The 16,908-nt window shown below is 42.3% G+C and overlaps 1 protein-coding gene across 1 annotated transcript in view; it reads right to left on the bottom strand.

The window, feature by feature from the left end:
• Positions 1-16,908, bottom strand: part of LOC146860461 (peptidyl-prolyl cis-trans isomerase FKBP8-like) — a 262,434-nt gene that overhangs the window by 153,725 nt on the left and 91,801 nt on the right. The window contains exon 5 of the mRNA XM_085644351.1: positions 13,742-13,914. Within this exon, the coding sequence (XP_085500477.1) occupies positions 13,742-13,914 (173 nt within the window). The remainder of the gene's footprint in view (positions 1-13,741; positions 13,915-16,908) is intronic.

Here is a 16,908-nt window from a genome sequence, read left to right as displayed (position 1 = left end):
ACATATGAACATCCCTGGTCCTCATTCGTGACTTTCCCAGAAGTGAGTGCACTTTAGTAAACTAAAGTAACGGATTGATTAGGCGTCACAACTGAGTCGATGAAGATAGCCACCCATAGTTAGCAATTAAGAGCACAGCAATGGATTTGTCCTGTGTCTTCAAAAGGGAGCCTGTTCACGCGGGGTGTCTGTTTGAATAAATAACTGAAAGTGAGCCTCAGATAACTGGGAGGCAAGATGACCAAAGATTTTGGTGGCAACCCTAAATGCCACCTGCACAAGGTTCACTGTTCGGTACCTGGCAGACATTTTTAACTGAAAGATTAAGGATTTAGCAAATGGTATCCTGTCTTTCAAATTTTGTGCCACATTGCGGAATCCGGGTATCTTACACCGAAAACGGTGTAAAGGTTGTGGGAAGGACAAACAGATGTATAAGAGGCATTTAGGGACAGATTTACAAGCGCCTTGCGCCACTTTTGCGTAATTTTTCCCATGTTAAAAATGACGCAAAAGTGGCGCAAGGGACTTGTGAATCTGCCCCTTAGCCTATAAAGAGACTCACATCAAAGATACTATCCCCACTGAGACAATTATGGAAGAGACTTTTCACAGACATTGCCACCATTTGGGTTTGGTTCTGGCCACACCCAAAACCGTGGTTGAATCTGACGAGACTGCTGCGTCACCAGGGTATGCAGCTGAGGGGCCGGTGGTAGAAGAAAGTGTGCATGAGACACCATCCACGCCCACTCCGCCATTGACCCTGGATATCATTACGTTAGAGCATCGCAGTCTTACCATTGCAACACTCACTGTGCCTGTGTTATATGATAATACCCACACAGCAAGCTGGCACAGAGAAGATTAAAAAATCTGATTCCATCTGTGAAAGAACCAGAGAGAGCATTTCCCCATGAAGGTGCAATAGTCAAGACGGCTAGAAGAATGTTGCGTAAAATAGTATGTCCCGGTGGCCAAACATTTGCTAGAAAGCTGCCACCGGCGATGCGGAACATTGTGGTGCCGTACTCCAAGGTTGCGTAGTCTTGCACCTATAACCCATCATGAGACACTCCCTGCTCCTCTGTACCATTTCTGCGTGTTCTTTGTCATTTCAACTTTCTCCCTTTGTCACTATTTTTCCGTCTTTCTCTTCCTCCTTCTCTCACCCTTTAGAGATTTTCTCCCTTTTCTTCTGGGTCAAAGTGTGGTGAGAAAAAATAAGTGCCGGTCCCTAGAATGAGTTCCGGTGGGCTCACCGGCTCAAATTAAGCACTCCCTGGGCCCGATTCACAGAACTAACTCAAGACAAAATCCTAATCCTACTACTATTTTGGTATTCATAGAAGGCACTTACTCATTTCGGTATTCACAGAAGTTAGGAGTCCTAACTTTAGGACTCCTAAATGCCTACTGTGAATACCGAAAGTCTTAAAGTTAGGATTTTTCTCAGTTTAGGAGTAGTAAAGTTAGGACTCTTAACTTTAGGACTCCTAAATGCCTTCTATGAATACCGAAAGTCTAAAAGTTAGGATTTTTCTCAGTTTAGGAATCCTAAAGTTAGGAGTCCTAACTTTACTACTCCTAAACTGAGACAAATCCTAACTTTAAGACTTTCGGTATTCACAGAAGGCATTTAGGAGTCCTAAAGTTAGGACTCCTAACTTCTGTGAATACCGCAATGAGTAAGTGCCTTCTGTGAATACCAAAATGAGTAAGTCCCTTCTGTGAATACCAAAATGGTAGTAAGTTTAGGATTTTGTCTTAAGTTAGTTCTGTGAATCGGGCCCCCTGTGTCTATCACTGTGCAATGGAATGGCAAATGCTTTCGGAATGAGGGACTGGAAAGGAGGTAAACCTGCTAATATCACCATGAATGTAGCCGGGCACCACGGTGCAGAAAGACAAGGTGCAACTGAGGAGAATACTGATGGACATGATCAAGTCAACACTGTCACCGAAAGACTCTGTTCAAACTGAGTTCTGCCAAGTTCATCTTTCACAAAGGAGTATCAGAACTGTGGTGCTTTTTGTGTTTTTCCTATCATCTTGGGGAGCGGAAATAGGAGAGACTTCTGTGGTTTATCGAGACCATAAACAGAATGTGGCGAAGGATTGTAGTTTCGTTCCAGCCTAACAACACCACAAGGTAATGATTAGATTACCAAAATAAGCAACAGCAACCGAAACGACTATGTACAAGCATAAATTAGGAACTTCATCCAGGAAGGAGAAGAACGGGATGCAAGTTACAATGCCACACCCATCAGGTTATGCTGAACCTCCATGGGACATGTATTGGCATTACTAAATGTAAAACCTGTTATGCAGATTGTGCATTAACGTCTTGAAAGGTTGCTGGCCTTTACTTCCTTATTGCCACTGGCTCACAGACACAGTCTATGTCCTTCAGAACTTGAAACATGAATTTGGAATGTCAATATGTCTGCAGTTCCTTGTGATTTTAGGCACTCAATAAGTCATCATCACTCTGTTACGCATCCTTGCATTCGTTCATCCTTTCATTCACCCACAGACTCGTTTTTGTTTTCATCGATTTACCCATCGACAATGAAAATACACTCATAAACTCAAGAAACATAAGCAATATATATTGAAAGAGTAAAAGTAGAAAAAAGAAAACATGGCAACACCTAAAAGTGAAAGGCAAGATGTGCTTGCAATAAAATAAATAAAAATTAAAAATAAATAGAATTCCATTTTGCAGTTTGTCCTCAGCGGTCGGAAACAAGCCAAACTAATTCTACTCCTAAAAATGCATCAGCAAGTAAAACCATCCTTTCTTACTTTTGACCAGTACTCTGCTGCCGCCTTTGCCAAGATACTAGGGAAGCTGGTTAATCAGCAATTTTTCGCTTACTTAGAGCAGAATAAGTTGCTACATCCCTCTCTGTCAGCTCTCGCCCGCACTATAGCACAGAGACTACTCTGTTGGGGGTGGCAGATACCATTAAGCTAGAGTGGATTGGGGGAAGCAGGTGTCCCTGATTCTCCTTGATCTATCTGCAGCTTTCGTTACGGTCCAGCGCACCACTCTTCTACAGCGTCTCAGTGACAGAGGTGTATGCAGCATTGCATTGGCCTGGTTCTGCTCCATTTTGACACGGGAGATCTCAGTCTGTATGGATGACTCCATTTACCACTGAACCTAAACCTCTAGGCTTCGTTGTTCTCTGAACCAAAACGTATGGGCTTCGGGGTTCACCAAGGATCTGCATTAAGCCCTACATTAGTCAATGTGTATATGACCCCCCTGGCGAACCTGGTAGAATCATACGGCATACAAACAGTTTATCATGCTGATTATACGCAATTGCTCTTTACCTTAGATAAAAACACCCCGAATGCATTGAGCAATTTTAAGGCATGCATGTCGGCAGTGTTTCAATGGATGCAAAATAGCTGCCTACGATGCAATGCCAGCAAAAGAGAAATCTTGCTCTTTGGGATTCACCCGCCCAACTTGGTCAATGACATCTGGCGGAATGGTGTCCCACCCCACCAGCCACAGCCATGGTGGCTGATAACTTGGAGCTACAATTTGATAGAGTAGTAGGTTCCTGTTCTAGGTACAGCAAGACCAACACGATAAAAAGCCAACATACACAAGTCAAGATATGAATCCTTCAGATATTAAATGCATTTATAGTGTTTTTTGGGGGCTATTTGGTTGTGCTCAATTGAGACAAATCCACAAGTTCAGCCTCACCACGACGGCAAGTACACAAAAAGCCACAGTTGGTTCTGTCAGGTAGGCACAATCGCTTCAAGGAATCATGAATTAAATCATGAACCATACAATTCAATAAGTAACAACATTACTCAAGAGAATGGAGCTGGAACATAAAAGACAAACAACTTTAGCAGAGTATTACGTATTTACTTCTGTGCTGAGAAGAATAGTTTTTAAACAAGAGGTATTTTGTGCACTTTTTAAGGAGGCTGTCAGCAAATCAATAAAAAATTGGAGTGACAATGAATAAAGTGGAAAAGTGCTCAGTGTCATAGGTGAAATAAGTGTCATTAATACATGAGTGAGACAAGAACATGTATTTACAAATTATACAAACCATGGGGGGGTTGAAAATAAAATGTTATGCAGTCGGCCAGTATCGAGAGGAATCAAGTGTCTCTGGTAGATTGCAAAGTTTCTTGGTACTATGTAACCAGAAGACCTGATGAAACTGGACCAAAAAGAACGTTGACGTTTAGACCCTGATGAATGCGTGATTTATGAAAGCGTCATGGCGGGTCTTATTCAGGACAGGAAAATAAAGGAAGGGACAGCCTAAAATGAAATGAATTCATATATATCAGGCACGTTCCTGCTAAAAAATCTCTGGGAACTTAACTTAAAAGGCGGTATCGGATTGACGATACTCACCAACTCCATGTGGACAAAAAATGTCATGTTGCTGCCATAAAGGTGCCGGTGATCTAAAGGAATTAGAGATTCAGGAATAAATCACTCACGGCAAAGAAAACCAAAAAACTCAGTTATGGGGTGAGATGCAGCGAGTTGTAGTCTTACCTGAAAAGTTCAGGGAGACGATGGCAAGTAAGCCGGCTACAGGAGTCGCACAGACCCCAGTATTAGTTCTGTAAACCACTAAACTGAAGACAGATATTTGAGATTCAAACCTTAAAGATAAAACAAAGCCTTTAAAACTATCTAAACCTCCTGTCATTGGCTCATCGTAAATTATAAAAGAATATAATGTATTCATGACTTTATTTCACAGGGAGCTTTATTTCTGAGCACGGTGGTAAAGGTCCATTTGACCTCTTCCGGGCCTGGAGGATTTTCGATGGCGCCACTTGTAAGTGGGTGTATGTCAAGATTAGAACCATCAGGAGAGTCCTTTGGGCACTAGCAACTGTACATTCCACCAGATAGTGAAATCAAACTTGGTGGTGTTGCCCCGGAAGTTCAGCTGATTCTGGTTCACCTTTTGTTATTAGTTCTGATACTTTTTTTACTTCAAGTGGAAGAATGTACATTTAAAAGAACTAGATTTTAACACCTACTCTTCTGGATGTAATACCATTGAGTGATCAGGTTTTTCATTTCGTCCATAAAATTTAAAGACCAAAAAATCAAGGGGAAGTTTATATTGCCAAAAAAGGACAACATTTACTAGAGTTCCAACACCAAGTTACTCTTAAAATGACATTAAGACCAGGATACAATTGTCCCATCCCACGCATTTCTGCGTTTGGATACAATTCTAGCATTTTTTTTAAAATTAAGATGGTCACAAAAGTGTGTTTACAAAGGATTTAGACTCTGTCAATTCTTTTCCCACCAGATCAAACTTAATGAAAAAAACAGTGCCAATGACACCAAATATTAGGGATGTGCTACTCAGTGTAAGAAAGGAATTGTATGATATGCATACTAAAATGTGGAAGGATGAGATCATAAAAACAGTCGAGTCTCACTGCGTTTCCCCCATATTTCTAATAAAAAGGGGAAAGTTAAGATTGTGTGGTAACCTCAGGTCATTTAAATAAGCACATATTGGTGGATTGCCACCACCTCCCAAAATTAGAGAAATGTTTGCAGATATGCAAAACTTTATATTTGAAGAAATTGGATCTTAGGACAGCATACCATAAAAAACAACTGTCACACAATTGTCATCATTTTGCTTCTGATGGCCCTTATTATTTTTTAAGCATGGCTTTCGGCCACTATGTTTCAATGTTTTAATGTTTAAGGGTCATCATGTTCAGAAATATTGAAGATGATATTTTGGTGTGCACTTAAACCTTAGAAGAACGTAACAAAAGGGCACACAATGCGCTAGAGCAACTCAGGATATTGGTATGACTCTACAGATTGAAAATTATACATTTTTACTTATGGAACTAGGGTATTTACGTAATTATATATCAGATGATGGTATCAGCCCTATGGCATTATTGATCAAGGATATTAAGGATTTACCACTTCCAAGTATCAAAGATCAACTGGGGTCATTTCTCAGGTTATGCAAGTATTATTCGAGGTTTATTGAAGGATTTTCATTGTTTACCAGTGCAATAAGAATGCTCATGAAAAAGAATGCCAAGTTTGATTGAAAAAACAAAATGTCCAGAGATTAATAGGTTTTGAAATCCAAAATCAATGAAGCACCTGCCTTAATTCCTTTTGAATGCACAGTTAGTGTTGATACCAGTAATGGAGGGATTAGGGCAATTCTCACTCAAAATCTTAAATCTAGAACGACTACCATTTCTTTTGCCTCCAGAGCAATAGTCACCTTCTGAATAAAGATACTGTTCCATAGAAAGCCCTTAGTTATGCATGGGTAAAGCATTTGAAAATGGATCGATGGGACTACCAATTTTGTTGCAACCTGATCAAAAATCCTTAGTTTATTTTCTTACCTGAAACAGTACAGGGAATGCATCCTCAAGGCTTGTAAGAATGTTATCTAAGTTAATTTAATTCAAATTTACAGTCCCACATGTAACAGTAAATTCAAATGCATAGCATATTTTTGTCACATTTTCCAGTAATTGAATTTTGGGCAAGATGTATAAAATGCTGGTCACAAAATACTGGTTGCAAACTGTGACCATGCGATCACCATGGAATATTGAAACTAACCTATATATAAAAAGGTATGTTTACAAATTTCTGACTCGTAGTGAGTCACATCCAACCTATCTCATCAATATTCATGCAACTCACTACGATTGGTGGCAATCACAGAGAAGATGGCCGTCTGGGGTCAGCAGATCACCATATCTGTTATCGCTTTTTAAATATATATCTTTGTTAAAGGTTACCTGTTTTCTTAAAGGAAACACAATTGCATTTAAAACGAAAAGTTGTAAACTTTTTAAAAGTTTAATAGGGAGCAGACAATGATCTTTCCCGCACCACTGCCTAATCCCTAACAGACAATTTATTAACATTAATTTTGCAAATGGTGTTCTACCCCATGTTGGATTTGGTAAAATTTCAATCTTTCACAACTGTAATTTGATCACAAACCATTGATATATATACCATAAAGAATTTCTATTTGTAAGGGATGCCCTAAACAAGTCCCTTTCAAATAGCGATGCGTTATGCCCTTCCAAACCCATTTTTGGATTTGGTAGCTTGTTACTGAATCACAGAACGGGTTCAGTACATTGCAAAAAGCATTTTTCTAGCCATACACTCTAGATCAGTACATTTGCAACACAGAAATACTTTGCACATCTGGTACATTGCGATAACACTTTGATGCACTGATAATGCTAGTTGTTAGCGCAGCCTTCGACACCATATCCCATGGCCTGCTCGTAGACCGGGTCTGGTGGTACGGTTTCGGAGATCTAGTTCTGAGATGGCTGTCCAGCTTTCTACAGGGCTCCCCCTTCCAAGTGACCCAAAGACCATGTGCATCTGTGTTCTTCTCGCTGCTGCAGAGGGTACATCAAGTTTCTGCCCTCAGCCCAACCATGTTAAATCTATATATGCACCACCTCACTGATGTGATCGAGCGTTGTGGTGTCAAAATTGAGTCACATACCAGTGACTCACAGCTGATTATCACTTTAACGCAAGACAAAGGCAAGCCAGAGGACAATTTTAGATCATATCTCCTTGGGTTAGCAGAATGGATGGACCACAGCGGCCTTAAGCAGAATGCCAAAAAAACGGAGTTCCTGGCTGTAGAGAAACAACCCTCGTTCCGGTCTACTGCATGGTGGCCTGATGCTTTGGGACCGTTTCCAACCCCTAAACAAAAAGTTAAGAACCTCGGAGTCTGGTATGACAATACACATTCTTTTGATAACCAGAAAGCCTACCTTGCTGGGGTCTGCTTTGGTATTTTAAAAGTTCTACACAAGATCCTGGGTTGTTCCTGAGATGGCTAGGAAGACAGTAATCCAAGACTTCTTGATCTCCTGTCTGGACTATTGCAAAGTGTTGTATCTGGGAGCCACACAAAGCAACCTACAAAAGTTTCAAAGAGTACAAAATGCTTCAGCTAGGATGCTACTATATATTCCCAGACACTCATCGATGGGCTCAGTGCATGTCAAACTGCATTGGCTCCCAATCAGGAAAAGGATTTCCTTCAAAGCTCTATGCTTTTACCACAAGATCCTGAACCCAAAAGGTCCCCGATATTTACATCCCTTGATTAAGTTGTATCATCCTAGCAGATGTCTCAGGTCCACAGGAGCAGCACTCATTGTGATTCCCAGAAACAGCACAGATGGGAGGCTGCTCGTTCAATGTTTTGGTGATAATACACCCTCCCAGCCGATTTGAGGCAGGAACATTTGGAAATGGTCTTTTGTTTAAAACGTAAAACTTGGTTTTCCAGACAAACTTAAATTTGGTGAGCTCTACGTTTTTGACCATCTTAGAGCAGGAATGCTAGTCCGGGGACAGTCTGTATAGAGCAGGGGTACTCATAGTACCCCTGCTCTGCGGACCTTGCAGACATCGTACTGGTGGTTTTTTAACAGTGTCAGCGACTCTGCTCTGTGGGGGCCCGTGGATTCAAGTGATAGTCCGAGTGGAGCTGCTGGGGCGCTAAGAGGTGAAATACAACAAAGCCTTGTTATCATGCAAATGGTCTCTTAAAGACCTGTGAAGTACTCGGGTGGGGCTGTGTGTGTGCCCTGGAAGGGAAGCTGCCTCAGCTGCCACACAAGCAAAGGGGCGGGGGGAGGTGACAAAGAATGACGAGAGAACAGCAGGGTCTGAGAGTCGGGTAAGGGGACACAGGGTGACAGAGGGCAGTGGGGAGAGACAGAAACAGACAGAGACAGATAGAGATAGAGACTAACAGAGACAGGGACAGACAGAGACAGATAGGCAGAGACAGGGACAAACAGATAGAGACAGAGACAGACAGAGAGGCAAAGAGACAGACGGAGAGGGAGACGGAGAGGGAGACGGAGAGGGAGGGCGACAGAGAGAGAGGGAGATGGAGAGAGAGAGGGAGACGGGGAGAGAGAGGGAGACGGGGAGAGGGAGGGAGACGGGGAGGGAGGGAGATGGGGAGAGGGAGGGAGACAGAGAGGGAGGGAGACGGAGAGGGAGAGAGAGAGAGGGGGAGAGAGGGAAAGAGAGAGGGAGGGAGACAGGGAGGGAGACAGAGGGGGAGACAGAGAGGGGAGATAGAGAGGGGGAGACAGAGGGAGACGGAGAGGGAGGGAGAGGGAGAGAGGGAGAGAGAGAGGGGGAGAAAGAGGGAGGGAGACAGAGGGGGGAGGGAGACAGAGGGGGGAGGGAGACAGAGGGGGAGACAGAGAGGGGGAGACAGAGGGAGACGGAGAGGGAGGGAGACGGAGAGGGAGGGAGAGAGACAGAGAGGGAGGGAGAGAGACAGATAGGGAGGGAGAGAGACAGAGAGAGGGAGGGAGACGGAGGAGGGAGGGAGACGGAGGAGGGAGGGAGACGGAGGACGGAGGGAGAGGGAGGGAGACGGAGGACAGAGGGAGACGGAGGACGGAGGGAGACGGAGAGAGACGGAGAGGGAAGGAGAGGGAGAGAGGGAGGGAGAGGGAGAGAAGGATGGAGAGGGAGAGAGGGGGAGGGAGACAGAGAGGGAGGGAGAGAGAGAGAGGGAGACAGAGAGGGGGATACGGAGAGAGACAGAGAGGGAGAGAGATGGATAGAAGGAGAGAGGGAGGGAGACGGAGGAGGGAGGGAGATGGAGGAGGGATGGAGATGGAGGAGGGAGGGAGACGGAGGGAGAGGGAGGGAGAAGGAGGGAGAGGGAGGGAGACGGAGGGAGAGGGAGGGAGACTGAGGAGGACGGAGTGAGACGGAGGAGGGAGGGAGATGGAGGAGGGAGGGAGGGAGATAGAGAGAGGGAGAGAGAGAGAGATATGTGTATGCCGGGTCCGGTGGCTCAGTGGACGAAGACGTCCGCTGCAAGGAGCTGTGTTCCACCTCATGGTCACAGTTGTTTTTGTTGCTCTAGCCCCGCCCCCTCCCCAATGACCCCACCCACAAGGTGCGGCCCTCGGCCACAAACCACACTGTAAATTTGGCCCCCAAGAGAAAGTTTGTGAGTACCCCTGGTATAGAGTAACCAGGCGCTTTACGAAATTGTTAACATAACATAAAATAACATAACATGATGAGGAATTTGTTGCATGATATATTTTTGATGTTGTTCATGTGGTAGACAGTATCATTAGTGAAAAGGAGTGGCTACAAGACATGCATAAGGACAAGGTTTAAGAGGACGTTAAAACTATTTATTAATTCAAGTTGGGCAAGTCAAGCTGTCTTATCCTATCAACTTCAGATTTATTATATAAAGCAAAGGATGAATTATCTCCTGAGCAAAATATTTTTCTAGAAAAAACAAAATTGTTCCTCTAGAAGAAATCAGAATGAAAATTATCAAACCTGACCACATGGACTATCTTGGAGAAACTGGCACTAAAAAGTTAATCAGATAAAATTACTGGTGGCCGTATATGGATGTTGCAGTTAGTAATTTTGACTAAGACATGGTTGGACTGCTTCAATTTAGAGAAATGTTTAAAACCTCATCATGCACCTCTGACTTCTATGCAATTTCCAGATGGACAATGGCAACTTCTGGATTTAGATTTTTTAATTCCGGTTACATTCTCGCTAACTACAAATATATAGTTGTGGTAGTTCACCAATTTTCAAAGTGGGTTGAACGGAAAGTGATGAAGGAACCCACTGCAGAGGAAGGGATTGTTTTTCAGAGGTTTTCCATTTTGCCTTTAGTACTGCTAAAGCTGTGCAATGTTTATCAGAGAGCATTCATATGTTTTTACAAGCAAAGAACCAAATGTGCTCTTTTTATCCATCTTGCAATCTTATTGCTGAAAGACTTAATAGAAACCCTGTAGAAGCTGTACAAAAGGCTATTAAAATGAATGTTTCTACACAACAGTCTTTACAGGAGCGGATTTGGGCATACCACAGAACCTCTTATTCCAGGTAAGGGGACTCACATTTTGCCATGTTAAACAATCGCATACCACACTGAATTATTTTCACCCTGGTTAACACTGTTCAGCAGGATACCTGCAGATCGCAGTGTGCATGACTTGACACGGAAATGTTACAACTAAACAAATGAAAATTAAGTCCTAGCATGATGCTAAAAGGAATATTAAAGAGGTTATCATCTGGTAGGGCAATTTGGTGAAGATTAAAAAACGCAGATAAAATATCAAATGTTTCTCCAAATAATCTCCTGTTCACAAAGTAATACATGTGGGAGGATCTTTAAATCAGGTTGGATGATGGTAATTAATGCAATCTAACCAGGATTGTGGAAATGAACTTTGAAAAGAGCAGCAGGGAATTAGAGTTTACCGATGGCAATGGTGGTGGTTATTATGATGTTAGCGAGTACCGTAGTGTATCTGACGCTAGAAGCGTGTGTTTAAAAAGCTGCTGAGCCTCGATCACAAGGTGATCTTTCATTAGATTCAAGTAATTCACAATGTTCTTGTTGCTATCTTAGAAGCAGACCTAGGTCTGTGCGATCAAGATATCCCCCAGACTATGCTTATGAAGTATATTTGTTAATATTGTTTTTGGTAGCTTTTTCTCTTGTCTCTCACTCAGTGATACATAGCTCTTGTAGGCTAATTTTTTTGCATCATATTTCAGGGAGGAGATTTGTTGTATTCAATATCTAATGTCAGCCTCTGTTCCCTGCCTGTGTCTCACTCCTTCTGTGGAGGTACCTTGAATGTATCCGAATGTTTCTCATGTGTTCTGTAATTGTTCTGTCTCGTGCTGCTGTGCCCGCTGTTCCCTCCTGTCTCGTTCACTTTAGAATCCCCCATGGAATCCTCATTGGAATGTTTCTTCAAGCAACGTTATTTCCATTGAGGCTCCTACTGCTCAAGCTGTGTGCTGGGGGCTCTCTGTGTACAATAAAACTCTACCCGATCTGTTTCCTGCTCCTCCCTGAATGGAAACTCTATGGTTCCTGCTGCAAAGGACAAGACCTGACCCAACCAAGCCAATTTCTTGAGGATGGTTCAAAAGAATGGTGGGGTTGAAGGCATGAAATATCATATATAGGAGAGGAAGCACCAAGACAGTGACACCAACAACATTCAGCCCCTCCTGACATTGACTAATATTGCTAGCAGGATGAACTCCACGCCCCAGTTTGCCTGAAGCCTGCCTGGCTTTCTTCCGGAATACTGCTTGAGTCAATGACTTTTTGGCTGTTGGATGCAGGGAGTTTGTGGGACAATTAGCAGGATCCTGTGTGATTTACATAGAGGGAAACATGTAACCAGTTTACATAATGCCCCCTGTGCAATGACCTGCCCATTTCAATGTAGAAACATGCAGAGCACTCGTTTGCCAACTAATGGTAAGGTCTACGAGCAATGTGTGCTTTACATAAAGGGCAATGTGGAAGCTCACATGCCAGTTTGGTTTATAAATATGTGCATAATTGAATATGTGGAAGAAATGTAAGTTTTAGCTCAAATAAACCCGTGAAAACTGTCATGGAAATGCTTGCTTTACTAACAGGGTATAATAGAACCCTTGAGGCAATGTATGTTTTACATACATTCAGCACTTCTGGAAACTATAATTGCAATATATGTCTTACACGTGGGTTAATGGATCGGTAAAATCAGTAGTCGGAACATGAAAAATAATGTATAAATGTCCTAGCGTTCTGAGCCACAGCCCTGGCCTCTTACACACCGACACTCGCCCTCCGCACAATCAGAAAGCACAAGGGACAGAGAGGAGCCATGGCCTCCTAGAGCATCAGCGACCACACTGGGCCGGCTGGAGCATGCAGCAATACTCTTGCACATTTAAATGGAACCCTTTGTGGGCATTACTTCAGAACCCTTAAATATATTTGTTAGCATCCTGCAATATTTGAACAACACTCATATGTGTCAGGTATGCCCTGGAAAAAGGAGCAATCAGGCAGAAATTGTAGCATCACTTCTAATGCCATGTGTTTTCTGGCACAGACATTTTGATGGATTATGAAGCAGCCCAGGAACACTGGCAGTTTTCTTTGAACAGTGTTTAAAACTGGTGGTGTTTCTCGTAACAGTGGGGTTTTGATTGTCATTCTTTCCCCTGAGGTAACGGACAAGCACTGATATGCCTGTAGTATATCTATATTTGTCTGCTCAGTGTTTTATGTCAGCAGGACAATATTTTCATTTGCACATTAATTATTTACTGCTATGGAGAAATAGCGCACCTGGGTGCTGTGGCAGACTCGGAGTCTGACGTAATTGTCCATCTTCACAGCTGCCAGTAAAATCTGGTTTTTAACCAATATATTTGAAAATGTGTGCTCTAGAGTGTACCTTTTCCCGTCATTCATTTACAATGTTCTTGAGAAAAGAGGCACTCTAGACACTCTGATGACAATTCGAATGAACATGCCTGGTTTACATTGGCCCTTGTTGCCATACAGAGACTCTCTGTTCTACTCTCTCCCTGTGCAGGCACACTTTATGCTGCATGCAGACACCCTTGCACCAGAAATGTACCTTGGCAACATACTGGAGTGTGTGACACCTCCTAGGTGCTAACATCCTTCAACTCTGGGAGGAGACAGGAATGTAACATTGTCTAAATCACATAAAGTGAAGATATTGAAATCTATTTAGGATATAACAGAAAATCCTTCAGTTAAACAATGTAGCTAATCTAATCTACATCAGCATGGTCTATGGCACAATTCCAGGTATATACCTTTCCTTTCCTGTAAAGCGCTTTGACGTTGTCCATGTCCAGCTCCAGTACAGCATTGCAGGACACGAGTACCTGCTCAAAAAGATGTAACTTCAGCTGGGTAGCGGCTAAATTATTCATACATTTTATTCGATGGTCGCAAAGCTCCTGTTTTTCTTCCGGGCTCAGAGATGCTGTAAAATGAAACAATGCAGATGTAAATACCATGCAGATACACAACACAAAGCATTCCCACTACTGCCTTAACTCTACCTTGCAGGAATCATTATGCAGAATGTAAAGCATATTAGAATGTAAAATAGTTTCATTTCTGCAGCAATAATATTTCCATGCTATTTCTCAGAACCAGGTACTGATTAAAAAGTTTCCCGAACTCACAAAAACGTGTGTTTGCCTGGTATGGAGAATATCATTCCATTCAAATTATTAAAACAAAAAGAGGGATATAAAGAGATACAGCTGGAATGAGAGAGAGACAGAGAGCGAGAAAGAGGAAAAGAGGGGGGGAGAAAGAGATAGAAGGAGAGTGAGATTACCCAACAGAGAGGGACTGTGTGGAGCAAACATTAGGGGTATATGAAGGTTTAGCTTTGCTTATGTATTTGGGAGGCTTCGACCAAGCCAGAGTATAACTGGCCCAGCACTCTGCTGATTTCCGGCCTCAAGATATCCTACTCATGAAGGGAGCGACTTCCTGCGGCTTGACCCGTGGAGGTACAGGGCAAGACTGATACATGGGGACAGATGCTGCTGAGAGGAAAGGATGCTCACAGAGCTCGTGCAAGATGACCGATTATGTGCTGGGGTGCGGGCTGTGATGGCCAAATTTGTGCTGGGGTGAAAACAAACAAAGTGCCAAGTATTTGCAGGTGTGGAGGCTATGATGGGTGGCAGATGCTGAAGACAACAGTCCATCTGCTGCCGTTTGGAGATCAGCTTGCCTCTGCTGTGCCATGAAAGGACACTAAATCTGCTGTTTGTGTTTTTAAACTTTGCAGGCTTTGATCTTTACAACATTTGTAAAGTTATGGAAAGTTTTTTAAAAAAGAACTATGGGGCTTTATACATCAGCTGATAAAGCAATTACACACAGCCCTGGCATTAATGAGTATTAAGCTGTCATCAAAAGTATGCTTTTACAGTTTCGCTCAGTGAAAGTAAACCGATGCAGTTGGAAAGCTGAGGATAAAATTATTTTCACTTCACACTTGAAGGGCAGCAGCATGGCTCAGTTAATTAAATACTCATTGCTTCCATATGTGGTGATCTAAAGGTCACAAATGGGAATTAAATGAAGGTAAACTCAGCTTTCCGTACTTCTGAGGTCAGTAAATTGAGTACCATATAGCAAATGAGAGTAAAATTGTGTGGATGAAAAAACATGGTTTAAAGAATGGTGGTTCACCCTGGTTAGGAAAGAAATTAACTTATGCACCGTACTTCAACATGGATATTTAACAGGAATACAGAGCAGTATGGAAAGATCCAACACACTCCTGTACTCTTTTTATGCTTTTAAATAAAACATTCTTCAGTTTGTGGAATGCACTGGGCGCTGATTTCAGTCCAGAGGAAAGGAATATTTAAAGGCACTAAACTGTGTTACAAAGGTGGTCAAGTCTATGAACTCAACAGACAAAGCCACCAGATGATGGGCTGATTTCATATAAATCAGAGAAAATAAAATCATCCTCCAATGACAGCCAGCATTTAATGAATACATGGCAGAAGATGGCAATCCACAACAATAGTTTTATTGGGGCATCTTAAATCTACACACAAACTGCTGCTGATTTTTTTCTATGCAATTACCACAGCTGACACCCACTCTGGTGAATCAGCTGACAGTATAGTACCATCAGCACACAAATCGTCTAAAATGTGTGTTAAGCCTTCTCTGTAACTCAATGGTATTTGGCTGAAGGTATGTTTTACAGGAATGGCATTTTCCTTAATGGGCTCGAATCATTTCACAAACCCAATTTTCGAATCAGAAACGTGTTTTCAATACATTCCTCTGTATTTTACTCATCAACATGCAGAACAACCATTTCACCAAGTACTATCTGATACTTGCTGATTGGTTTCAAGATTACACAGAGACAGTCCAAATCACACCATCCAAAAATGTCTCTGCCTTTCTCTGCAACTTACACTTTGGTCATTATTTCACAACCTCCAAGTAATACAAATACCCAGAACTGGTAATATCCTGTTCTCCAAATGCCTTTGGATTGGTATTTGTATTAAATAGCACCCTATCTGAAAACTCACAACCATATGTAACATATGCAATTATAGTAATTTGCGATCCAGAATCAGCCATAAAAGAATGCTAATCCATATAGAAGTTTTAGATGTTTATTTCTGCAGCACAGCAATACGTCTGCAAGAAAGACGGCTCCCACTCAATGGGTGACTGTTCTGCATTCTTACATCAACACTCTATGAGAATACAGAACATTGTACAAAAGTAAACATAGCGCATGCATAGAACTACCTAATACAGAATACAACAGATGCTACGCAAAGGAAAAATCTGGGAGGACATAGCAGAACTGCATCATTGAGCAGAAGATTGTCTCCGCAATAATAGTGCTCGCGTAGCGTTGATGAGTGCGATGCATGATGATGGTCACATTAATGTGACAACACTAAGGATGATGAATGCGCATACATTCAGTTCCGCTTGCTAGACAAACGAGGACGTAGTGTGTGAAGATGCCTTTAAGTTACGATTGGTGTCAACATTCCAAACAGATGAAAAGTTGGACGTACATCCCAAAATTCAATGTAATGCCGGTATGGAGACAGAATTCAGTTGCACCCCAAAATATTGTCTATGTCTTGGTAGCCCGAAAGTCATGATTTAATAGTACCTTAGAGTAGTCATCACCAAATTGATGTACTGTTGTGGAAGCCAACTCAAGACAAAGGAAACAGTAATCTGGAGCTGATCTTTATTTTATTTGGCCCTACAAAGTGTATGACATTATTTCATCAGGAAAATGGGCTCACAAGATGAATACAAGAATTGTGAGGGTCAGTCAGTTCACACTACTGTCCCTCAGCCCAGTGGTACTGTGACAGCACTAGAAGACTAAGAGCTCAAAAGGGAGAACATTCCAGTTTACACAGAAAGGCTTAGGATGTACAGTCAACAATAA

Source organism: Triturus cristatus, chromosome 3_1, assembly GCF_964204655.1.
Source record: "Triturus cristatus chromosome 3_1, aTriCri1.1, whole genome shotgun sequence".
NCBI lineage: Eukaryota > Metazoa > Chordata > Amphibia > Caudata > Salamandridae > Triturus > Triturus cristatus.
The sequence above is the reverse complement of the archived record's forward strand: the minus strand, read 5'-3'. Positions and strand labels throughout refer to the sequence as shown.